This window comes from Corvus hawaiiensis, chromosome 4, assembly GCF_020740725.1.
Source record: "Corvus hawaiiensis isolate bCorHaw1 chromosome 4, bCorHaw1.pri.cur, whole genome shotgun sequence".
Lineage (NCBI taxonomy): Eukaryota > Metazoa > Chordata > Aves > Passeriformes > Corvidae > Corvus > Corvus hawaiiensis.
Window position 1 is genome coordinate 5442898 of NC_063216.1, and position 25983 is coordinate 5468880.

The 25983-nt window shown below is 39.6% G+C and overlaps 2 protein-coding genes across 11 annotated transcripts in view; one reads left to right on the forward strand and one right to left on the reverse strand.

Moving 5' to 3' along the window:
- RECQL (RecQ like helicase) overlaps window positions 1–10444 on the reverse strand; it is a 23997-nt gene extending 13553 nt beyond the window's left edge. For 2 of the 9 annotated variants that reach the window (XR_007203055.1, XR_007203054.1), the window contains exons 1-10: window positions 9342–10391; window positions 8953–9025; window positions 7642–7839; window positions 5589–5768; window positions 4953–5059; window positions 3810–4008; window positions 2190–2356; window positions 1720–1801; window positions 514–662; window positions 304–421 (exon numbers count right to left, since the gene is read on the reverse strand). Coding sequence is in view for 7 of the 9 variants with exons in the window: in XM_048300759.1 (XP_048156716.1) it covers window positions 304–421; window positions 514–662; window positions 1720–1801; window positions 2190–2356; window positions 3810–4008; window positions 4953–5059; window positions 5589–5768; window positions 7642–7839; window positions 8953–8968 (1216 nt within the window). In the remaining 2 variants the exon portion in view is untranslated. Of the gene's footprint in view, window positions 1–303; window positions 422–513; window positions 663–1719; window positions 1802–2189; window positions 2357–3809; window positions 4009–4952; window positions 5060–5588; window positions 5769–7641; window positions 7840–8952; window positions 9026–9255; window positions 10393–10419 lie in introns of those variants that run through there. The other 7 variants (XM_048300759.1, XM_048300763.1, XM_048300764.1 and 4 more) reach the window with 7 other exon arrangements.
- A 167-nt stretch (window positions 10445–10611) lies between these two features.
- On the forward strand, window positions 10612–24863 carry GOLT1B (golgi transport 1B). Of its 2 annotated transcripts, XM_048302023.1 has the most exons (6): window positions 10612–10739; window positions 15676–15767; window positions 17455–17633; window positions 20775–20856; window positions 21824–21857; window positions 22214–24863. In XM_048302023.1, the coding sequence occupies exons 1-5, from the start codon at window positions 10715–10717 to the stop codon at window positions 21830–21832; spliced, it is 387 nt and encodes a 128-aa protein (XP_048157980.1). In that variant the 5' UTR covers window positions 10612–10714; the 3' UTR covers window positions 21833–21857; window positions 22214–24863. The 2 variants fall into 2 exon arrangements, with proteins under 2 accessions (XP_048157980.1, XP_048157979.1); XM_048302022.1 differs by lacking the exon at window positions 21824–21857.
- Window positions 24864–25983: the final 1120 nt, after the last annotated feature.

Below are 25983 nucleotides of genomic sequence, written 5' to 3' on the forward strand. Positions count from 1 at the left end.
AACTGTATGTCAAATCCATGTCATCTTATTCTGGTAAGCCACAGACGTGATAAAAATCAAGTAATTAAAAAAATGCAGAGCGGAGGTCTAGGTACCCAGACATTCTTTGTTATACTGCAGTAGAGGCCAGGTCATGAATGCAGTTTGTATTTACAGCCTCTTTACAGAGGCAGTGTCATTTTACCCTTTGAAAACTATCTCAAAGCCAGGAGACTTTGCACAAATGCCTGGAAAACTGAAGGACAGTTTTACTGGTTTAATGGATGTAAATGGCAACTTCACAAAAGCCACTTCCTAGAATACCTGCACGTCCACTTTCTTGGTAGTAGTTTTCCATGGACTTGCTCATAGAGTGATGGATTACAAACCTCACATCAGGTTTATCAATTCCCATGCCAAAAGCAACTGTTGCCACTACAACCTGGAAAAAAGAAAAAGATTAAGAAATCATCAAGGTACCAAACCACAATTTGTTTAAATGAGACGTAAGTACATGAACAGTATTTACTTAACCTGGATTTGATTTGTTGCCCATCCTTTATGAACTTTGGTTTTATATTTAGCATCCATGTTTGCATGGTAAGTCCCTGCCTTGATTCCCAGTTTCTGCAAACTCACAGTAACTTGCTCAGAATCCTTCTGAGAAAAACAGTACACAATTCCTGCACAAAAGTGAAAGAGGTCTTGTAATGCCTTAAAAAGGCCAAACAATCCCCAATACTTAAAAAACAATTGTGAAAGTTTTATTAGCTTATAAAAGAAATAATTTAAAAACACTATACAGTCTTTGAGCTTGTTTAGTCCATGGTATTGGTATTCATGAAGGAAACTTCAATTATCAGCTTGGACCTGATGGCTAAAGAGGAAATACAGGTGCCAATCCATAGAATCATGGAAGTATCCTATTAATGCTCAAGGAGGACAATGCTTATTAAAGCTACTATAAAGAGGTGCTGCTATTCCTTATGACATCTATGGCATCTCACCTGAGGTTTCAGTTAAATCTGCTTTTTGTCATTAGCCAGGCTGGGCTAAATCAGGGATTATACACAAAGCCATGTGATTTGTGATCATCTTAGCACAGTTTGTGCTCAGGGAGCTGCTCCTCACAGCCACAGAGCTCCAAGCAGAGACAGGGACAGACTGCTGCTCCAGAAACCTGGGTTCTGCTGCCTTGGAAGGATGTCTCTCCTCTTTATTTCCACTACGTAATTTATTGATTACACAAGTCCAACCTTTACAGTTCTGCTTTTATCTACAATTAACCCCATAACACCCATTCTGGGCACTGAGTAACAGATGACCCTTATGATCAAATATGAAAAAACATGTTAAAGATAACAAGTATCCTGACACATAGATACTAAATAATGTGTGATTTAAGAACACAGAGACAACCTTTTCTGAGCTTTGCTTTTCCAATCTTAAAACTTCCTATTATTCTTACCTATGTAAACATTGTTCTACAGACATCAACATTCCAGTTCAATACCTCAGAAGATACGAGTAAGCAGTAAAGACATTTAAACACCAATGAACAAAGAGAGAAATTATTCAAGGTATGGATCTTATAAATTTAATTTATTCTAATGCTGGATGTTTAATGTATGGTAAAGGCAGAATTTCTCTACATGCTTCAAGATCACTTGAAAACATCCCAATATCCTTGTAATGCTGAAGGTTATGAAAAATAACATGTGTCTTTTTGACACTTTTTACCTGACAGTCCTTTGTATCTTCCATTAATGGTCTTAACTATGTCCTCAATGAAATCTTCGTTATTTGAAGGCTTATGCCGAACCTCAAAAATATATTATGCACAAGTCAGAGTTCAAGTGGGCAAACAGTCTGCCAAAAACCTTTTTTCACTTTTTCCAGTATAATAAACACAACTCTTCTGCCATTTAAAAAAAATTACTATATTCTCTTTATGAACAATCAGATTACAACTCAAAAGTCCACAGAAAAATAAACCCCAAAACAAACCTGCAAGCTTTCCCCACAAAGAACAATAAACAAACCTGTGGCCAGAGTGAAAATACAGCACAACACAATAATTCACAACCTGTTTGCCATCATGGGACATATTTTCCAACAGGTTGAAGCAGTCTGAACCTGCTGCCTGCCTCTCTCCTTCCCAGAGACAGCACAACAGCACTGCAGCCAAAAAAACAGGTAACAAGACCTACCTCATAGTAAAGGTTGGGTCGGTTGAAGGAAGCAGTAAAGGTAATGCACTTCTGAACATGCAAAATGTTCTGAGCATCCTTTAAAACGTGATTGGTAGCTGTTGCTGTCAATCCAATCAAGGGAGTATTGGGAAACTGTCTTTTCAAGATGCCAAGAGACTTGTAGTCTAAGCAAGAAAACAAAAAGGGGAAAGAAAAAGATTTTTCATACCACAAATGCAAACTTAAAAAGACATTCATGTAGATAGTATTTAATGGGGTAATACTGCAATAAATGTTATTACTGCTAAACTACTACAGAACTAGTTTACACATCCAAAGGAAGTAACAAGCAGATTGCACTTGTCAAAAGAGATGCCTTCTAATTGAATTTTAAAGAAGCAATCACAGAATCATTTGGGTTGGAAAACACCTTAAAGACCATCTCGTTCCAACCCCCCTGCCATGGGCAGGGACACCTTCCCTTCCACTACACCAGGTTGCTCACAGCCCCATCCAACCTGGCCTTGAACACCTCCAGGGATGGGGCATCCATAACTTCTCTGGGCAACTGTTCCCATGCCTCACCACCTCACAGAAAAGGATTTCTTCCTAATATCCAGTCTAAATGTACTCTCAGTTTGAAGCCATTCCCCCTTGGCCTGTCACTCCAGGCTCTTCTAAAAAGTCCCTCCCCAGTTTTCTCTTAGGCACCCTCCAGGTACTGTAAGGCTGCAATTATCAGCCACAATTCAGACGGCAAAAATATATGGAAATATAAATTTTTAAAAAGTTAGAAAAATATGTGTGGCACTGTATTAAACAACACTCAGGTTATTTTGCAGGTGTGTTTTTACGGCTTTTGAGTAAACTGAACTTTTCTAATAAACAAGCAATGTGGAATTTGGATACATAGCTCAGACTGTAGGAATAAAAGATGTTAAAGGCTCAGTACTGACAATCACCTACTGCCTTAGAACAGAAATGCAGCCAGAGGTACATATCCAAATTCCACACTGCCTGTTGAACTAGCCTGGCTCTTGGCTCAGGCGCCACTTTCTAGCAAAACCGCTAAGAGTGACTTTACAATTGATATTGCTTCAAATCAGGTTTTCTTTCAAAGACAAAGAAACAGTACCCAACAATATTCTATAATCTCCAAGAGAGGAAAAAGACTGAAGCACACCTTCTTTTCCTGTAAGCAAAGGACATTTGTTTCCACTTGCTTTAGAGATGATTAAAATATGCCTCATGAATTTACAAAATGCTCTACCTCTTTCACCGTAGGTGCCAGGGAGTAGTGTACAGAATGACACTTTCATGTAGCAGTAGATTAAAGGTAACTATTGTCCATATTAAAGATGCCAGCTAAAACCTTTGATTTTATAAAGCTCCAATTAAAGTAAGCTGAATAAGGCGTTTTTCAGAATACTGACAGCAAAATCTATGTTGAAATCATCACTGGTAGGGACTTAGCTCCTGGACAATTTGCAAATTAAAGTCCTTGAGCTAACACAGGTACTTGTCACACATTAAGAATTTACTTAACACATGAAGAAAGCAGCTGGCCTTATTTCAGGCCCAAGTCATTATGCACTGATGCCTGAAGAACCGTGCAAAAGGCATTTGTGAGGAGCATACCAGGCCTGAAGTCATGGCCCCACTGACTGCAGCAATGCACCTCATCCACAGCGATGCGAGCCAGGCACCCAGCCTGATAAGCCTTCTCCAGCTTGGACATGAACATTTTGCTCTTTGCAATCTTCTCAGGGGTCACATAAATGAGCTTCAGTTTTGAATTCCTGTTCAGCATTTCTGTGTGGACCCACTTCACATGTTCCTGTTCAAAACAAAACGAGAGAGCAGCGGGTAACAAACTGGGACAACACACTGAGGTTGCCTAGTGCTAAGGTTCTTAAGAGGTGATTAGCAATTCATAAGGTGTAATTAACAGAGACTGATAAACTGTTCCACGGTATTGACCACTACAAGCCTTTGTAGAAGATCACGATATATAAAATGGTCATTTTAATACTTAGAAAATCTGTGACGGAACTTTGAAGAAGCAAAATGTTGAATATGTGTCTTTGCTCCATCGTGTGGTATCAATATTTTCCCAATAAACTATGATGTACCAAACATGCCTGTGATACTGCAAGTGTAAAATAACTCCTTGCACACAACAGTGGTTTTTATTACTGAGTTTTCAGAGTGCTCTGCATCAAAACAGGCTTCAAGTTTGGCACAAGCACATTTGACTTATCGAATCCAGTGTCACATGCAAGTTAATGATCACGGCCTCCTGCTAGTCAGGAAATAACTGTAAAAGAAGCAATTGTCTAGTAAGAGACTGGGAAATAAGTTGCTTCTTGGCCTCTGGATCAAACAGCTCACCACCCTATAGTAAGAGAGAAATAATTATATGTAAAAGCCTGCACTGCTCAACATGGTAGTAGTGGACAAAAATCACCTACTTCAAGTCTAGAAACTGAGTAAAAATGTACAACGCACACCAGCCAAAGGTACTTCACATCCTCTAAATAGCTCCAAGAAATCTATTTATTCCACAGAAGGTGTTGGTTCCCATGTGTAGTTGTCAGTAAAACATGAACACAAGATACTTAACCACCTTGCCCATATCACGGCACCCTCCTGGCTGTTGATAGATACTGTTGATAGAACAGCATTAGCTGATAAATCTCTCATCCATTCAACATTCACAAGTAACTACACAGAGGGGAGACACCAGCACATACACCACAAAACACGTGAAGTTAAACATACCTTGCTGCTTGAGGCATTTAATAAAGCTGCAGAAATACCAAGCTGTTCCAAAACCATGAGCTGATCTTCCATGAGAGATATCAAAGGACATATCACCAGTGTGAAACCTGTAACAACCAATCGTTGTGCAAACTGAGCAGTTCAGATGTCACAAATCTCCTCTAATTCTTTTTACTGATGTGTCAGCCCTGCTCTGAAGACACTTCCAGATGTAAGCTTAAGCTTCATACACAGCAGCAAATTCCCCTCCTAGATAGCTGGCACGTGAGTGCCAGATCCCATAGGGATAATTCTTATTAAAGGCCCATGGCATGCACCTCCCCACAGGGTCTAGACCACAAACAACTGAGCTGCAACAGACAGAGTATAAAGATATACAAAACAAAACAAGTTGGATATCTGTGTCATGAGGTGCTGATTTACCATAGAACTAAGCAGTGACAGGTAGTGGTAAATTTGGCCTTTGTAAACAAGTAAACTTCCAGTGCAATTGAATGAGTTATTAAAAAAACCTAACAAAACCAAATCAACCAAACAAAAACCACACCAAAAAATGTTCATTCTCCAAACAACTATAAAAGGGAGAAAATAAATCTAATTCTTTATATTATGTCCTTTTTTTTCCCCCTTCCATACCATCAGAACAGACAGCTGGTAACTGGTAACAAAGGCTCTTTCCACCACCCGTAGGCATGACAAGAAATATATCCTTTCCTGCCATTGCAGCATTTACTGTTTCAAGTTGCAGGGATCTAAACTTCTGGAGTTTAAATTTGCTCTGCAGTGCAGTCTTTATCTTCTCATACCATGGAAAATCTGTTAAGGGAAAAAACCAACTCAACAAACACATTTCATAAGCAAATTAAAATGTAAGAAGGAGGAGTAATTTACATATTCAATAACTAAATCTGGCAGCAACACAATTTTAGATCTGGAAAAGTGTTTAAAGATTCAATAATGGCACAGAAAAAGCTCCACACAACCTGAGTCTGGATACACCATTTTCTAGGGTGGACCTTTGAAAGCTCAAATTGTAAACACAATCCACCTCCAGACCAAAGCTCTCATTGCACATGGATGTGAACTAATGTGAAATACTCAAAACAGATGAACTTCAGAGTGCTAATGATCGTGTTAACTCATTAGTCCAAAATTAACTAGAAATTAGAAACCCCCCTGAAAATAAATAAAACCAGACACTGAGCCCTACAAGAGTTACTCAAATGCTTCCCTCATACAAATGCAGCAATTACAAATAGTATAATTGAGTAGGGATACAATTTTTCCATATATTCCATCAGTAATAAGCATTTGTAAAAACAACAAAAAAAAAGGAGGCGGAAAAGTTGTTTAATCTTCCCCAAAATCACCACCCCAACATGCTTATAATAGGTTTTTCTTTTCTTCAATAAAGAGCTAAAGACTGCATTTTTTAAAGATGAAATACTGTAAAAACTTAAATTATGCTTCCTGATGCATCTTTTTGGTACTATTAAAATTAAAATGCAGAAAAACCGTGGGAGCTCCGGGTTACACCACATGCAATGCAAGAATTAACTCTGGGGCCTGAGGTGACATTGCAAAGAAATTTACAAAGAGCACAGTCAAAATCCAAGGCTCTCTGAAACCAAGAAAAGCCTCCCACTAACTTCCATGAGCTTTCTACTGGGAACAAATTTAGCTGCTGCTCTTGTTCAACACATACACAGCATCTGATTGCAAAGATACTAATTTTCAAAGCACAGGAAGACAGAATTAGGCATAGAACTACACAAACCAAGTGATTTTTTCAATAGCATAATTTGCAATGATAAAGTATCAGTATTCTTACATTTGCATAATACTTCTCAAACACATAGATAAATATAGATTCAACTACAACATTAATTTCATTTTTTAAAAAGACAAAAAAGCTTATATATACAATAGATATAGGCATTTCCAAATTGAAAATTAAATTAAAATGGAGAAAAAAAAATATCTGAGTAAAATTTGGCAAGGCATAACATGGCCAAGAACCACCAACTATCCAGGACTTCAGTTAATGTTTAACTTGAAAGACAGCAGCCCTCACACCACCACGAGGCACTTGCCACTTGCACTAATTCTACCACAATAATGTATTCTAGGTTATTTTTGGCAGTCGGCATCCATCTAATTCGCATTAATTTGGTAAGACAATGAGGCTACATAACCCATCACAAATGCCACCAATGTCCTACCCACTCAAGCAAGAGGATACACAAAACCAGCAAGAAACAACTCTAAGTGCAAAATTGTCAGTTTCAAATCCTGAGAAAATCCAGAGCAATTTGTTTTACTACACAAACAAGGATAAGTATTGCAATATAATTTAAGTATTTAGTATACAAGTATTGTAATAAAAATTTACTCTGGGATTCTAAGAGCAAATCAAATCATGACTTTGCAACAAGCAAAGAATTAAAGTAGTTATAACAGGCCATTCTGACAGAACAGATAATTCTGCCCAGAACAACTCAAGATTAGTGTTTAGGAATATCCAGTGAGACAAGTACAAACATTACCCCATTACCTTGGCATGTCAGCCAGCTGATGAAAATTGAATAGGACAATACCATTATCCAAACAAAACTCTGTATAAAGTGCAATTTCCTCTACTGAATTAGATCACCTTTCTGCTAAAATATTAGAATTTGAATCTGCAAACCTTTTTTGTTCCATTCCTCAGCTGAGGTTTCAGTGTCTTTACTTCCACCTGCCTCCAAATCTCCTGAGGACTGTTTTATCAGATTCTTTACTCTCATCTTCTTTTGAAGGAGTTCCTGCTGCTTATCCACAAGCTCCTGTATCTGCATCTCCACTGCTTGCAGCTCATTCTCAATGGACACCAGCACCTCCTCTAGCACTGCAAGGAAAAGCAAGAAGAAGGCACAATAGAGACTAGTCATGTGCTGATGCCAGTTTTAATTATATTAATTGTACTCCAATCCCAACGTAAGCATAACACAAACAAGTTGTTAATAGAAAGCATTTATTTACATGTGAGAAGCAACATTAACCTCAGCAAGTCAAATTCTTCTGGAGCTGAAAACAGGGCCATTAGCAAAAAGCTAATGTTTCGTGCACCAAGATCTCCCTCCTGCACAGAACAAGAGGATCTGATGAACAACAAGGTTTGGAGATAGCAGAAAATGCTTTTACAAACACAAGCCATCGTTCACGTGAAAAAAATGAAGGAAACACTCCTCAAAAGCTTAGGTTACACACGTGAATCTTTGGCAGGAATTTGCCTCTTTCCATCCCAATAGGCATGTGTGTGAATTGCAGATTGTGTTCTAGAAGCCAATCCCCAGAGTTTAAAAGAATAATTAACACATACGCCTGCATGCCAAGCATGTATCACTATTTCAGAGCCAGGTCAGAAAAGCATAAGAAGAAATTACTTCCTCCCCCACACCCAGAAAACCCAAGAGATTTTGGTCCAACCAGAGCAGATATGGTAATATGGTTATGGAAACAAAAATGTGTGATATGGAAAAAATATCCTCATTTCAAGTGGCACAAAATGGTGACAAGTTGTCTTCCTAAATGCCCACTGCTACTCAGCAGAAAAGAGTTACAAATATCTTAAAATACGAAGCACATTTTCAAAATATTGAAAACCAAGTAATTTCCTTGACAAACTTGATTTTCATCATACAATAGCTTGGGTTGGAAGGGACCTTAAAGCTCATCTTGTTCCAACCCCTCTGCCACTAGAACAGGTTGCCCAGAGCCCCATCCAAACTGGCCTTGAACACTTCCAGGGATGGGGCATTTTGGGTTAGTTTTACCTAAGAAATAAAAAGTTTTCCAGTAAAAGAATTTTTTTCCTTCAAATCTTAAGTATAATAGCACAGACCTCACAAACTCTTTTCTACATACCATAAATTCATATAAATAACAATAAGTAACATCAGGTGATTGTGTCTGTTAAACAACAGCAAAATGAACATATGGAATATTAATTGTGGATTACCTGCAACAGCTGTCATCTTTAGAGATTAAAGAATGTTATCCTTAGGAGATCTTATTTAACCAAGCAACTGTCACTAAAAAGAAAATGAAATAAATATATCTTAAAATATATTTTATAAGGCAACCTTCTCAACTTAGAACAAATTTACTGCAGGAGATTCTTCATTACCAGAGCTGTTAATGTAACAGTTTAAGAACTGGTTAATTTAATTTGCTTATGTAAAGAAGCTCCACTAGATGACAACTGCTTTCTCCCTTCTGCAAAATGGATGAACACAAACTCACAACCAATTCCACAACTCACCAGGCTTCTAAATGAATCCAAGTGAATTTTGACCAAGTCATAAATTTCCTGCAAGAAGAATGCTCTAACGTAGACCAGTCACTCACCAAGTGTCCATTATCTTTTTTGATCTCTTCAAAGACCATTTTACAGAAGTTTGAACACATTATGTTGTGCCCCTTAGAAAGGGAACCACCATAAGACCTAGAGGACCTGTTAGGAGGACGTGAAAATGTGGTTTGGTTCAGAGAAGGGGGATTGATTTTGAATAGATCATCAGTGAAATGAACATAGAATTCTATTTATTGGCTCATTTTTTGAAAAACAATCTTCATCATATTATACGTTAACAATACCAAACTCAAGAAACTTGATGTTTTCTCTCTGTTATTGAATTTTGAACTATTTATTACATAGATAGAAGCAGAGTCTAATGGAAGGTGAAAGGGAATAAATTCAGCAGATCCTCACTATCAGCTGATTCCACCATAACAAAGATCTTCCCCGCTCCTATAAATGGAGGAGGAAATATATATTAAAAATGATGAGTGAATAAAACACTTCAGCATCACCCAGGGCCAGATCCAGACGTCTCTTAATCCCCTCCAGGGATGGTGACTCCACCACATCCCTGGGCAACCTACTCCAGTGTGGGAATATTCATACGCATATAGTGTGACTATTATATGGAACACATACACGAAGATATATAGTGAACATATACATTGGAATATCCTCCGCACTCCTCACCCACACGCCAGCCGCGGGCACGGTGCTTTTCAGGCCGGAAGCACCTACTCGGTAGGGCTGCAGGGCGGGGATAGATGGACGGACGGACGGAGGCTGCGGACGGCAGGCAAGGAAGCCCCTGCTCGGCGATGCAGGATGGAGCAAGGGAAGGAGATTGCTGGGGGAGGCAAAGAAGCACCTGTTCAGGGAGTGCAGGGAAGGGAGGCACTTCCTCGGTGGGTGCAGGGCGGAGCGGGACGGATGAAGGGATAGAGACTGCCAGGGCCAGGCAGGGGACGCCACCGCGCCTCGCTGCTGTGTCCTCCCGTGCGGCGGGCTCAGGCCTGGCTCGGACTGATAGCTCCCACAGCTACCCCAAGGGTTAGTACCAGCCGCGCTCCCGCACCTTTTATCCCTTATCCCTCACCCTCACCCGCCCCGCGCCCCCGCTCCCACCTGTGCCGCGCGCGCCGGCCCCGCCCCTTCCGCCGCCCGCCCTCAGCCACTGGCGTGCGAGGCCCGCCGCGAGCGCCGCCTCTCCGCCAATCAGCGCCGGCCGCGGGCCGTGGGCGGGGGAGCGCGCCCGAGCGGCGATACAAGGCGGCTGCTGATTGGCGGCTGGCGTGACCAATCGGCGGGCGTCTCTCATCCGGCGGGGTGCGTGTTTCCGGAAGACGTGGCCGCCGCCGCTCCCGCTGGTCCCGCTCCCGCTCGTCCTTATCCCGGTCCTGCTCCCGGGCCCGCCGCCACCATGATCTCCCTGTCCGACACACAGAGTAAGCTCTGGCGCCGCTCCTGGGGGGGAAGCGGGGAGGGGCCGCCCGCTGCGGGGCTGGGGGCGTCGGGGGCAGGGGGTCCCAGGGTGGCCGGGCTCGCTGGGCCCGCACCCTTTGTCCGTAGCGGGGCCTCCCGGGAGCGGCCGAGCAGCGCCCGGCTGGGCCCCTGCGGACCGGCCGGAGCCAGCGGCGGGGTAGGAGCGGACAGGGGCGGGGGGCAGCTCTCACGGCCGCATCCCCGCAGTGGAAGCTGCGGCGGCCCGGTGTGGCGGTACCATGAGCTGGCGGGGAGCACGGAAAGGGAAATGGGATGGAGAGCGATAGGGGAGCGCTCGGCAGGGTCCCTCGCCCTTAGGAGAGCTCTGTCACCAGCGCGGCCGGCTTTTGTCTGGGGCTTGGAGTGCTCAGTGTGCCGTGGTGTGGTGGGATCACAGAATGGTTTGGGTTGGAAGAGACTTTAAAGGTCATCGAGTTCCAACCCCGTGCCATGAGCAGGGACACCTTCCACCAGACCAGGTTGCTCACAGCCCCGTCCAACCTGGTCTTGAACACTTCCAGGAATCGGGGGGCATCCACAGCTTCTCTGGACAACCTGTTCCAGTGCCTGGCCACCCTTACGGGAAAAAATTTCTTTCTGATATCTAACCTAGTCCCTCTGTGGGTTTGTACCCATCGCACCTTGACTGATCACTATGAATGAATGAATGAAAGCTGAGCGGTAAACAAAGTAACGCTTAGCTCGTATCCTCCCGTGTGCCTCCCTGTGGACGTCAGTGGTCTGGAACCACTTAATTTTCTGTAAATGGCTTTAAAAATACTTGTATGTGGCCATAGTTTTGTTTCCACTGAAGTACTTGGAAATAGAGATGAAAGAAATTGGTGCCAGACTTTTTTCAGTGGTGCCCAGCAACAAGATAAGGCGAAATGGCAGTAAACTAAAAGACAGAGCTTCACCTCAAGATGAGGAAGAGCTTCTTCCCATTGAGGGTGGCAGAGCCCTGGAAAAGCTGCCCGGGGAGGGCGTGGAGTCTCTCTTTCTGGAGACGTTCCAAACCCACCTGGACACATTCCTGCGTCACCTGCTGTAGGTGACCCTGCCTTGGCACGGGGGTTGGACTGGGTGATCTCCAGAGGTCCCTTCCAGCCCTAACAATTGTGGTTCTGTCATAACAGCTTAAGCTGCAAGGTAGAAGACAACGTTGGGCCTTTGATTTAAATTACCATCTCATGTATGATGCATTTCTCTTATGATTGCCACAGAAGGATATGAGTCTGCCTGATAAGCACCACAGCATCAGTTATGGAGGATGGTATGAAAAGTTTAGAAAAAAAAAAGTTAAAATAACCAAGTTTGATAGCAGGATACTGGAAATTGAGGTATTGGAGAGCCAGTTAAGGCCAAGGATGAAGACAGGCAGCAGAGTCTAGTAGCATTCAGGGTCAATGATTTCTTGAGATATTCAGATATTGTGCTGCTTCTGGAATGAGTACTAACCCTTGGGGTTAATTTTTAGATTTCTGAATGTTTAAACCCTTATGGGCATTGTTTTTGCCTTTAACTTCCTGTCTGGAGTATTTGTTAAGCAGAAAAAGAAAAATCTCTTCAGAGAGAGACTCACTGTTTTTCTTTTCCTTAGTTCCTCATTTGGGACCTTCAGCTATTTCCACTGCTAAGACTGTTGGTTTTAAATGTCAGAGACAAGAGTAGTAAATGAAATACTGTGACATTTAGGGATTTTAAGGATTTGGGGTTTTTTTCAGTTTTTCTGAAATTCTGAAGATAGTTCATTAGATATTTTAAAACTCACGGCTGTCTGGAAAAATACAGAGTTAGCCAGAGAGTCACTGGTGGAGTAGTGTGATAAATACCTGGAGAGAACCACTGCATTGGTTGATGTTTGGAAAGTTAATTTTGCATCTGTAGTCTAGAAAATAGTTTTAAGTGGCGCATTGAATGGTGTTATAAACCACCAGTAATTGCAAAAGAATGCACTTGGCTTTTCCCAAATTAAATTTTCAATACTGAAAAATACTGCTAGCAAAATAATAGTTATACATTGAATATAAACTGTATTAGTTTTTGTCTTCTGGGAGCCTATAGCACACAATTCCTTTTTATGTTGCACTATATAGTGCACTATAAAAGACTGGGGATGTGCATTGTCTGCCCTAATCTTTCACAAGCAATGTATCTTAATTTTTAATCTTAATATCTACTAAGATGTTTTGACACAGTGCTGCAGCACTCGTGCACAGCTTATGGAATTTCTGGAGAAACATTGATCAAGGTTTGATCCCTTGTCTCAGGAAATCATAATCAGAATAAATGCAAGCTGGCTAGTGTGTGTTTCTGCATTTCTAGGCATTGATATGTTGTATTTGACTAATGTGGGAAAGCTCTTCTGGCAAAGGAGAAAGCATTTAAAAATAGTCTGCTCCCTCTATAAATATTCATAGTTTGTTGTTGAAAAGATTTTATACAAAATGCCAGCACTTTTTCTTTTCCTTCCTCTAAGAACAGTAGTTAAATATATTTCCAAATTCTGATATAAATCAAGTCAGTAACACCCTCTGCTGAGATATCAGCACCAGAGGATAATAGTCGTGGACCATTCATCTTCTTCCAGCAGTTATTTTGGGATAATGAGAATAATGTTCCTTTCTTTTTTTTCCCTTTCCCTCCACTAACCAGAGAATATGGGTGACTTCTGAAGTGAATCAGAATCCATTGTGGCAGAAGTGATTACAAACACGTTTCGGGTGATTAGAGAAGTGCCAGAGTGGTGATTGCAGCAGCTGTTGGGAGTTGGCCTCTGCCTCCTTGCCAGATCCATACCTTGTGCTGTGTCTGCGGGAGGAGTGAATACTCACTTCCCATGACTGCATATTTATCTTGCTGGCAGCTGGTAATTCCTCTGGAGTCCTGCCTCCCAAGTTTTTTCCCTCTAGAATACAGATTGTTTCTGCTCTTCTGAAGTAAAGAGTACTAGAGAAAAGGGCAGTTGCAATTGGTATATTGCCTTCAGTCAGCAGATCGATTGAGAATACAATTTGCAGTTCTATTTTTCATTGTGAGCAAGTACAGAGAGTGCCTGTAGTAAATTGATTGTATTGAGTTACTTAGTGGTTTTAATTGTGGGGTGTTAAAATGCTCATAGTAACAGTTTAAAGTGGCAGGCAATACTACAGAACTACAGCTCTAACAGCATGTACTCTGCAGCCATGCTGAAAGCCAAGCCCTTACAGAAGTTTGGGGAGTGGCATGTTGCTGGAACAAATCTCTTTGAGCCGTTTTGAAATTTATTTCCAATAACTACTTGGAAACAGGCCTGAAACAGGCGTAGTTATCCTCCTTTACTCCCAAGCTCATCAAGTGACAACAAATGACCAACTACACCTACTAAGTGCAATTAAAATATATTGAGGTAGATCTGCCAACAGTAGCACTGAAAGCTGTGATTGTGGGTGTGGTTTTTTGTTTGTTTCAGGACAGGCTATGCAAAACTATTTGGAATTTCAAAATACACATATATATGGGCACATACTGGGCTGCCAGCCTGTCTGTAGTATTAGGGCTGGTTTTGCTAAGCTGTTTTTGTGTTCTATAGGTTTCTAAATTGTCTGGTCATAGGGAAAGCAATAATAAATGCCTGTGTTTTTGCAGACGTGTTGCTGCTGTTCCTGGTTTTTCTCTCTCATTCAGTCTGTGTGAGAGTCAAAGGAAGGCTTTAGAGATTTAAAATTAAAAGCTGGATGTATTATTTCTAAGAGCAGTCTTCAAGATACTTTAGAGGCTGTTATCAAATGGTAGTTTTAATCATAGCTTGACATTTTTAGCCTGGTTTCTCATACAAACCTTCCATCCTACTCTTGGCTTCCCAGTATTTCTTGAGCATCCTTTGCAGAACTCGAAGTTTATAGAATTACTTAGATTGGAGAAAAACCTTTAAGAGCATTGAGTCCAACTGTTAACCCAGCACTACCCAGTCTATAATATAAGCAAATATATAAAGTACAAAAGATATTTTTAAAAAAATCTACAAATTAAGATCATAAAATGAAAAATTTCATAAAATGAAACTGCTATACAACACTGGCAGTCTAGAGATATTGTATCTGTGTAATGTAAATCTATCATTTAATTATGAAAAATGAAATATTAAGCATGAAAAATATAATTGAACATTAATCCCTCAATATTTACTATCTAATAGTTTTGTGAAAACTGGCAGTTGTCTGGAGACCCAGGCTAGCGTCTGATAGCTGTCAGCACATGTGTAACTTGGAAAACTCTTTCAGGATTCATTCAAGTTGTGTTCCATCTGGAAACTGGGGAGAGTTGGACTGCTATGCAAGGTTATGGGCAATTGAACATGGGGTCTCAGGAGGATGGAGAGAACCAGGGTACTTACATTACTGTGCTAAAGATAATGGGATAAGATCTGCAAGTTCCAGAATATTCTGAGTTGAAAGGGAAGGATCACAATGATCCACAAAGATCATTGAGTCCAGTTCTTCTGTGAATGACCCATACGGGAATCAAACCCACGACCTTGGTGTTATTTGCACCGTGTACTGACCAACTGATCTAATCTGGAAAACAAAGTTTGATTTTCTCTTTACAAAACAATCCTTTTCTCCATACTAGCAATTAATCAAAAGGGACGTATGTCTTTGCCGTATGTATGCATTGCTTTTGGTTGCATTCAATTTCAGTGTCTAGTTCCAAATACGGACTTTTTTGAAAAACAGCTTCCAAAGATGTGTCTGTTGAAGTAATTGGTATCTACAAGATTTACAATATTGGTACACTCAGGCAAGTTTCTAAATTTAAAATGTCTTTAGATTGGATGTTCTAATTTTTTTCCCAATTTTTATGTATGACTTTATCTTGGTACCATGCTTTGTTACATGCCTAAATTTGCTTTTTTTCCAGAGATTGGAATGGGACTAACAGGCTTTGGAGTGTTTTTCCTCTTCTTTGGAATGATACTCTTCTTTGACAAAGCTCTTTTGGCTATTGGAAATGTAAGTGCCTTTTCTGCACTGCTTAGAATCAAGTATGTGATCTATTAAAGATAAACTAAAAATAGAAGAGTATGTTGTCAGTTTGAAGCTGCATGACAAAGATTACTGTGGTGATTTGGTATAAAGGAGGAGTTGTGCTCAGTGATAGGAGTGATTCATTTTTCCTGATTGAGGTTAGAACAGCTCACACTGATGTGAATATCACCTTGGGTCAGGCCTGTGGGATGTTGGTAGACAAGAAGCAGCTTGTTCCACAGTTGTTGTGCTGCTGCAAATGTGATTTTTTGTGATCCTCTAAGATAACTGTCAATTTAAGTATATATTTGGATTGCTAGCGAATGTAGCTTTGCAGTGCTGCATGAGGAAAGAAAGAAGTATGAATTGCTGACAGTTCTGGCTTTAGAAGAGCCAGACCCCCTTCATAAGGAGAGATTCAGTATCTTCAGCTTTTACCAAATTGAAGTTGTTGGTCAAAGCAGCACAGAAAATAAATCCTCGTCCTGGTACACGAAATTTCCAATCCAAATATAAAATGACAGGGTGTTTTCTGCATGTGATAATCTCTGTGTCTCTGCTGTTCTCAGCTTTGCCAGCCAGCCAAAGCACAGCCTGGTTGGTAGCGGTTCACCCCCTCATGCTGATGCCTAAAAGTCTGCGGTCAAAACAGATCAGTTTCATTTTCAAATACTGAGATTCACTGAAGGAAAATACAAAATAGTGTATCTGAATTTGGGTGCATTAGTTGAAGCATTGTTATGAACCATCAAATCAAGTGTGCAGTGGAAGAGGGAAAAATTAAATAATGCTTATTTTTTCTTTTCCTAATGTAAGGTGGAAATATGAGCCCCTGTTTAGGGAAAATGATGAAAACATAGGTAGGAAGAGACAATGACAGGCTATGTGGTAACCAAAGATAATGCAAGAAAAGGTACTGTATCCTTGCAGAGAGTTGTTTTTATTAAAAAAAAGTTTTATTAGAAAGGGCAGGAGGTTCTAAGACAGTGATTAATTAAATACTGTACAAACTTAAACTTGAGTAAAATAATCTTGAGTAAAATCTGAGATGCCATCACTTTCTGTGCTTACAAGCTGAAATAAGTATGAGTACTGTTGCTGCAGGACACTAGAAGTAGTTGTAACTAGTTGAGACTAGTGTGATAGCTTTCAATCTATACTGGAACAATTAAACAGTAAAAAGGCTCTACACAGTAAAAAAACAACTGTTCAGCTGTTTTCCTTCTCTGGTTTTGCACTATGAGTAGATCAGTACAAGCTGTTGAAGATGTCAGTGGCACAGAACACGTGCTTTTATGTGTGCTCTTAGTTTTCAGGAACTTTTGCTGTCAGTAGTACGAAGCTTCAGCACCACTTGTGGTAAAGACTGTATGTGACAAGGCAGATACAACTGTTGTCAGCAGGTCTTTTGTCTTGGGTGTGTTTGGCAGTGACCACAAAGGATAGACTCTTTACTTTCAAGCAGTTGAGAGCTACAACTGCTTTAAGATGGACCTTACAAAAGAAAATCAATAGTAAATTCATTCTCACCATCTGTCTTTTGGTATTAGAAGTTGTGCAAGAAAAGCAGTCTAATTTTTTAAAATATATATATATATGTATATGTTTACATGCTGTACTTGGGAACATAATTACCTATTTTCTTTCTTTGGTTTGTTTTTGTCTTTTCTAGGTTTTATTTGTGGCTGGCTTGTCTTTTGTTATTGGTTTAGAAAGAACATTCAGATTCTTCTTTCAAAAACACAAAATGAAAGCAACGGGCTTCTTCCTGGGTGGTGTGCTCATAGTTCTCATTGGTTGGCCTTTAATAGGAATGATCCTTGAAATTTATGGGTTCTTCCTATTGTTCAGGTAAGTCTTGTTTGAAAATAACTTTCTGTGTTGGTGTATCTAGGAATAAATGTGTTCATGTAGTGTTTCTGTGTTAGAGTTGACAAAGCAGCATCCTTAGATTTTTTGTGAAATTGTTTATTTACAAGTTGGTAAGTATTTTTCCAAGACTCAAATCTGCTAATGTTTGTGAGGCATTTACCAAAGTGACTTTGATAATGTTGATGTCTAACCAAAGAATTGTAAAGCTTCAAAATATGTGGGAGCCCAAATTGTTAGCAGTGTGAAGTTTAAATATTTCCTCACAGAAAAGGGATACTTGGTACTTTTTTTGGTGGGGAGTTTGTTCCTTTCTTTAACAAACAGGGCAAAATATTTAGTTACTATCATCCTAGGTTTGTAACCTTACCATTTCATCATTATGGCAGCCCAGGGAAAAGATGTTTTCTGTCATGTTTCATTACAATTGTGCCTTAGAGTCAGAACTGCTTGTTTGGGTTAGCAGTATCTTGACTGAGTTAAAGAAAAATGGAAATTCTAACTTTTTTAACAGCCATCTTGAAACATGTATAACTCTCACAGTGTGTCACTTAAGTTCTTTATAAATGCAACTGTAATAGTGAAAGAATTTGACTTGTTACAACCTGCACAGATATCTGTATTTTTATCTTTATTTCCATGGTTGAAGTTTCCATGCTTCCCTACAGAAAAAAGCAAAAAGTACGCAAAAAAGTAGAAAGGGAGGCTTCTAGTTGTTCTTGGACTTCTGTCCCCATGCAGACTGTTTCACTAATGCTTATTGATCAAATTTCAGACCCTGAAGTGTTCAGCGAATGGCTAAATAATACAGTCCTGTTAATCAAAGTGAAACCACTGTTCTCCTGGAGCTCTTCTTGTACTCAGTAAAATCATATGTTAATCTGGTATTTAGTTCAGATAAAATGTTTATTTTTAAAAACAAATCTGAACTTGGCTCCTGCTGAAGACAGTGAAATTTCAGAAAATGTATTTTGTGGGTTTAATGTATTTCTTATTGTTCTACTCTGTGTTACTTTGAATTCTGTCACTGCAAGTGCTTTGATAATCACAGTATTTCACTGAATACATTGTCACTTCTTGCATGTGGTGCTTGGTTTAATCAGCCAGTACAGAGCAAGTAGAATGTGTTTCCAACAAAACACTCTCCTTTTAAAAGATCTCAGAAGAGTTATAATGTCTAAGCAGGTATGCTTATGGATTATCTAGTGGTGCTAGCAAGGTAAAATAATGTTGAGAGGTTTATAAAAGATCAATAGTTACCCCTAGGACAATCCCTTAGCCTGAAGGGTATCAACAAGGGATAGATAATTCCATCTGATGATCTGTTTTAATTTAAAGCATCTGGAGACCAGTGGTTTGGACTGAATGATCTTAAATGTCTTTTCCATCCTTGATGATTCCGTGATTCTGTGACCATCTTTTCCAGTGCTTAATAGTTTATAGAATCTAAATCCCTTGCTTCAAGGTTGGCTAGTGACTACTTCAAGCAAAGCTTTTTGTTTTGCTTCAATCTTGTCGACTTCAACCATCATCGTGTTGTCAGCAACTTGCTCCTTTCTGCAGAAGTTAGAAATGAAGTCTTTCCTCGAGCATCATTTTATACTGTTCCTCAGGATCTTGCTGCTTGGTTGCATAGCAGGAAACTGACCTGGCTATTGTGGGACAGTTGTTGTAATCTAAGGTGCTTTTGGAGCCTTGTTCAGATTATAGGTGTGCAGAGTTATGGCTGACGATATTATCCCTGCTGTACTGACTGTTCTTTATTCTTGCATACAGCAGTTGTTTTAATCTGTTACAAGTGGTTTGCCCTGCATCACAATTTACTGGACTACTGAAATGATCCGGTTTCTGAAAAAAGAAATCTCAAAAAAACCCCTTATTGGTATGGATATTACCCAGCAAATAGTTCTTAGCAGTGTGGTGAAGAGGATGATAACTTGTGAAACTTCACTGTTTCGCTGTGGCTGAGGCCTCATTGAATGTTAATCCTTATTCCATGCAGGGAATGCTCAACACGAGATCGCTGGGAATGCCACCAGCTGGCTGCAAACAGCTGAGATACTGCCACAGAAAATTTGTTTTTCTGCTGCAGAGATTAAGTGGGCAGTGCAAGGTCTACACCATAGCAGCTATGCCAGGCAACATCCCTAGGGTCATGATTCAAACTGATGCCATGATGATTTTTTGCCTTTTCTTTTATACCCTTTTATACCTCTTTACAACTTCTGTATTCTTGGTGGTTTTTTGCCTACATTCTTGGGCTTGTTTGTCAAGCTGAGAGATTAAACATTTTAGAAGCTTTGTAGCTAGGGATCAGTGCGCCCCAGACCCCAAGGTCCTCTCCAGAGCACATTTTGTAAACTAAGATAGAACCATCCAGGAGAAGGTTCCTTGGGGAGGGGGGCTCACTCGAGCCTCTCATTGGGGAATCTTTGATAGATCTGCTAATTAGTAAGACCTATAATGTTATACCCGATCTTTTGGGGTGGGCATTTTGCGGGGTGCATTTCAGTGCATTCGACCTGGATGTGTGCACCTAAGGATCTTTAAAATAAATACCAAGGTAAAATCCCTTTTCCCCTTCTAACCGTGTTTGACTCTTGATTTTAAGACCAGGAAAAGGCATCAAAACTGCTGACCTAAATTTGGGAAATAAATGAATACACAATTCTGTCATGCTCCATTTTCTTTAGTTAATGTAAAGAGTACCATACATGGTTTTAATTACTCAGAACTAACTTCACCTGTTTCTACAGTGGGTCTTGAATGTATTTTCTATAATATAGAGTAATTATCTCAAAATATATATGCTAGTTTTGAGAAATCAGTTTTGCTGACTAAGTTGGGTATTCTTACCTGAGTTACTTTTTGATGAGCTGACTGAGAGTTGCCAGCTACAAAGAAAATTAAATCCATTTAAAAATACACCATTTCTTTCCTGTTTTTTTCCTTTCTCTGCTGAATGTGTGTTGATTTATTTGGTAAACGAGAGTGCTGCTAACAAGTTGCAAGATTTTATGTAATCTTGGTTTAAAAATTACCTGCTATTTTTTTCATGCTATGGCAATATGAGAAAAAATTAATTATAAAAACTAATGCAATCTTCTGATATCTTACCTAAAGGGGGTTCTTTCCTGTGGTGGTTGGCTTTATTAGAAGAGTTCCAGTTCTTGGATATCTCTTGAATTTACCTGGTATAAGCTCGGTAAGTTTGGTATTTCATGCAACAATTGAAGCTTGTTCTGGTTTTTATTCCACTGATTAGCACTAGTTGAAATGCATCAAAAATAAAGCAAATATTACTTTGGAGCAATGACTTCAAGCGCATTCCTGTACAGTTCTTGCACCATACACATCACATTCATTCCCAGGGAGAGACTTGTAGGTGTAAAAGGAACAAAAGGACACGTTTGCAGAAGCTGCCCCTGCTCACGGGTAGTGAAGTGGGAAGAGCCCTGCATTGTGACTGGAAATGCTGGGTTTCTTCCTGCTTCGCTGTTGGCCCTGGGTGACCAGATAGGTAAATTCTGCCACTGCCCTGGGCCTCTTCTCCTGTCTGTACAATGAGGAGGATACCATTCGTGGTGCAGTATTTGGGTGGACTTATGAAAAGTGGCCTGTAAAAGCAAACAGTGAAATTCAATATTAAGTTGCAGCTTGTATGGTGAACCCAGAAACTCTCATGATGCATAGTCATTCATCAGACATATTTATTAAGGTCCACTGCACCAGGGTACATCTTTTTATTACCAAGATTTGTATTTTTTCAAATGGAGTCTTCAATTTTTTTAACCAAATGGCCAGGGATTTGAAGACAATTAACAGGTACCAGTAACATGCTAATCCAGGGTGTTTCAGTCAACTACTTTTACTGTGCTAATTTTGGTATGTATTTTTAACACAAGCATTTGTAATACTCGTTTTGAAAGTAACAGTTTAAATAGCTACTACTAAAAATTAATAGTGTGAATAACTTAGATACATACAGGCTGTTTTTTAAAAATGAGTGTTCCAGATCATCTGTTCCAATCTCACAGTTAGGCCAAGTTGTGGCTCATAATTCATGATCAATTGAATGTTTCATTTGTCAATTGATCTTAGTCATATTTAGTTTGATCATAATGGGGTTAAATCTTATTTTTAAAAGATAATTGTTAATGTTTTGTTCAAAGCCTACGTAGGCTCAGAAGAGAATCCACAGTAATGGTCAGTTGAAATATCTTCCTTGGTCTACTAATGCATGTGTGGCTGAGATTGTATTGTTTTGTTTTAACCATTAAGCTGGCAGTGTTATCTGCATTCTTCTATTTCCTTTCTCATTCTGTTGCATCTTCATGTTGCACTGTTAATGTCTATATGAGAAAAACATGTCATGCAGAAACACAATTGCAATTGTAAGAATTTTAGTTTTCACAAACCTAAACCATGAGACCTTGGTGAGTACTACTTGACTCTCATTTCCAGTCACATACTAACTGTGTAAGTAGCAAGCAGTATTTGAGAGTAGCTTCAATGTATATAAATATCATCAGCTTAAAACCTTTTTGTCTCCTTTTCCACAGCTTGTAGATAAAGTTGGAGAAAGCAACAACATGGTATAATGATGAGAGGGTGGAAGACTGATCTAAACTTTTACTGTATTATTTATAAAATCCCTTTGAAGAATACTCAGCACAAAGATTAAGTTGTGTACAAAGGAAAAAGCTTGTTGCATTCTTTACATAACAGTTTAATTTAAAATGTATAGTCAACAATATACATTAGAAAAGAAGCTCGGCAAGTATGCTTCTAGGAAAGTAACTCCAGAGTTCAGGAAGCAAACTGAAGAGGGGAAAGTCATGGAATAACCCATGTTACAACTGTTCAAGACTATTTTTGTTGGTTTTGGAAAACATGCTAGAGGCAATGAACCCTTGTGGAATTAACAGTGCCTGTCCTTTACCTCCTTATTTTGAAGGTGCAGTAGAGCGAACAGGCCTACATTTTTAAGGGTGACCCAAATTTACCCAATCCTCTGCTTGCTATCCTCAGAGTGCAAAAAATCAAACAGGAAACTTCTTGTGTAACAAGAGATGCATCTTTGCATGAAGGTTAAGATGACTATTCATCTATAAGTGTCAATAAAAAGGAAACCCTACACAGTTCTGTTGTAAACATTTTTGTAAATATCTGGCTGAAATACAGCATTGTTATCTTAGTGTTTCAAAGCCAAATGTTAGTTGATTGTATTTGCCTTCCATTTTGGGATATGCAAAAGGTCAATCTTTAATAACTTTGGTCTTAAATGTTGGTTCTGAACATGTAGAGCTCAATGGGGAACTCTGGAAGCTGACTGGCAGTCCTTCCAGGTTGTTCTCCTTGAGCCACGTTACATGTGCATCCAGATGAGAATGTAGCCCCTTATCACTAACATGAAAACTTTGTGAAATATGCTTAGTTCACAAAAAAATGCATTAGGTTGAGGTGCTGATGTGAACCCTGTGAAATGTAACTTATCAGAATTTTGAGCTTTGTTTTTAAACAGTTTGAAACTAAGCTTTCTTTGTTTACTCTGGAACTACAAATGGACTTTTATTTTTTACGGTAATAAAATGGAAACTTAAAGTTCTGTGTACGTGAGTCTCTGGGGAGAAAACTGAGTGTCTGGAGCTGACTAAAGATCAAGTGCCAATCTCCATGTGTTTGTAACTTGTTGCTGGGTTATCTGGTTATCTTCAAACAATTTTTCTTGGTTACAGAAACAGCTTTGTTGTTACAGAGGATTCTTGGCTAACCTGGAATAAATGTCCCCCCCTAAAGCATGGGTCACGTTTCTGCTTCTCATGGAATGTTAAACATTGTGCACTTTCAATAGTCCTAGTTACAGTGTCCTCACCTAACAAACCGGGCTCATTCAGTGAATTGTGTTTGTGCAGGCCGGGGGGGGGGGGGGAGGGGAGGGTGGTTCTGTTGTATTTCACTTTCTTTTCCCTTTCATGTAATCCTGAACCAATTACCCAATGTAGTATTAAAAGTAGCTATCCAGCCTAAAGGTCTAATGACTGGGGGGGGGGGGGGGGGTGGGTTGTTTCCTTTTGTTTTTTTCCTTAATATGCAGTTAAAATTGGAATTTTCCAAAATAAGTTTTAAGTTAAAAGAATCCTTATGTATCAACCCTTTTGAAAGTTGCTTTGAAGTTTATTTGTATAAAACATGGGGTTTTTTCATTGCAAATGTAAGCCACAATCTGCTATCGTAAATACTTAATTTGCTTTCTTCTACAAGAGGCACAAAATTATTCAGAAAAAAAAGCTGTTATTTTATAATTAATAACATTTGAAAAATAAGTGGGTTTATTATACAAATGACCAAAAATGGCTATATTTGCTTGATGGCATGTGCATTACAGTTTACAGACAGGAGTAAATATGACTTGTGGGCTCTACCTCAAGAGATAAACCATTTTAGATAACCCAATTTTAACTGCTCCTATAGCTCTGTTGAGTGTTACAGTGACTAGAGAATAACACTACAGCAGCTTAGCCAACTCGTCCTGTTTTCTGTGGTAGGGCACTAGTCTGTGCTGTGGGAACCAAGTGCTGTCTAAAGTAGACAGTGTTCATCACTTACCTTAGAAATCAGCTACCTGAAGGTTTTCATTCTTCTCTCTTGAAAAATAATGCGATAGGAAAGGTGGATTGTACCACATGACTGTGATTTCTGGCTGCAGCAACTTACTTGGTAAGCTGAAGTACCTTCATCAACAAGAAAGCTGATGATTGATGATGTCTTTTGGAGGTGGTTAATGTGTTGCTGTGGATGATCTTTTGCCTCTGAAAAGTTGGGGTATAGGCAGGTCATCTCATTTATATTTAATTCATTGTTTTTAATCAGAAGTCAATTTTTTGTCACATGTGAACTGTTGTGAAAAGCATCAGAGGGAACAGAATTGTATGTTGAATTTAGCATAGTCTACCCCTCAAGGTAATCTTGTCTTTGAGATGGTTTTGCCAAGATAAATGTGGGTGGCAGCAAAGGTCAAAACAACTTAGCCTTAAAGTGTTTCTGTCCTTGTAAAAATATCTCTAACAGAAACATGCTTGGAATGTTTCCCCTTTTAAATGTAATTTATAATTGCTGCTTTAAAACTCGTAAGGATGGATCTTACTCTGAGAAAATGAATACTGTAAATATCCTTGTCATACCTTGAATAAATGGGTACCTTTTTTATAATTTGTCTTTGTGTCTTTGTCTGCACATTTTAAGAAAGTCTATTGACAAGTTTTCCTTTCCAGAGGGTCGGGAGTACAAGCTGTTACTGCTTGGCTGTCTTACACTGTTGTGGCTTTTACAGTAAGTAGGGGCTTGGATTAATGTTAAATGGGAAGGTTTCCTGCTTTTTTTACAACAAATCTTTTACATAAGCATCCCCCTAGTTTTTCATGTTCCAGTTTTGAGCACAGCACAAGAAAACATGAAATTTCAGTTACTTGGGAAACTACCTCCTTTTTTTTTTCTGAGGAAATAACTGTGAAACTTCAGGAGAGAAAGAGCATGTGTCTAGATCTTGGAGCAGGTTTTTAGTCTAGTTCAAGTATATGACCATGAGTTCCCTGTGTCCTAGAGAGTGGCCTGATAAGCAGGTTTACCATTCAGTGGTGCTCTGCAAGCTTGTAGCCCATTGTTGAGGATTTTCACAGAGGGAGTAGAGCAGCAAAGCAAAGCTTTTAACTGGTTGTTGAGGTGTTGGTGTTGGTGCTATGTACCAGTTAGTACCCTAAAAACTTAATTTGACCGAAGTTCCAGCCTCTCAACTAACTTTGACCAAAGTTGCTTGTATAGTAAGGATTCCAAAGAACTGGCACTTCCTAATTCAAGAGGAAAAAACCCCACAGCAATGTCTGGTTCCATTTGTTAAACTATAAGAAGTATAATTTTAAATCTGTATCTAGCTCCTGGCCAGTTACTTTCAGTGACTAGTTGCCATTCATTAACCAGGAATACTTTGGCTTTGTTACTGCTCACAATGTGGTACCATATGCAGTTTAGAGTCTGTCAAAAGCAGTGTAAAGAAAGGAATCCTGTCCCTGTGGCAGATGTCAAAATCAAGGTTTTATGGGATTACTTTAAATTGTTTACTCACCAGATTTCAAGGCACAGATTCATCTCCTTGTTGCCTTTCTGGATCATTGATTATCAGTCAGGCTGGAGAGTAGAGTCCACATCCCTAAACCAAACGTCTATCTCCCAGCTGTCTCTTCAGAGGTCACTGCTAGCCCTTGGACTCCCATCTCTGCTTCTCTGGCTGCCACATCCTGGCTCGCTTTGGCTGTTCTACCCTTCAGTACCAGCT

What these genes read in the sequence shown, in the direction of transcription:
- GOLT1B (XM_048302022.1), top strand. Translation starts at nt 10,715, where the DNA reads ATGATCTCCCTGTCCGACACACAGA. An exon ending in CTCCCTGTCCGACACACAGA is followed by an intron (nt 10,740 to 15,675) that starts GTAAGCTCTGGC and finishes CTTTTTTTCCAG; the next exon opens with AGATTGGAATGGGACTAACA. An exon ending in ATTTACCTGGTATAAGCTCG is followed by an intron (nt 20,857 to 22,213) that starts GTAAGTTTGGTA and finishes CCTTTTCCACAG; the next exon opens with CTTGTAGATAAAGTTGGAGA.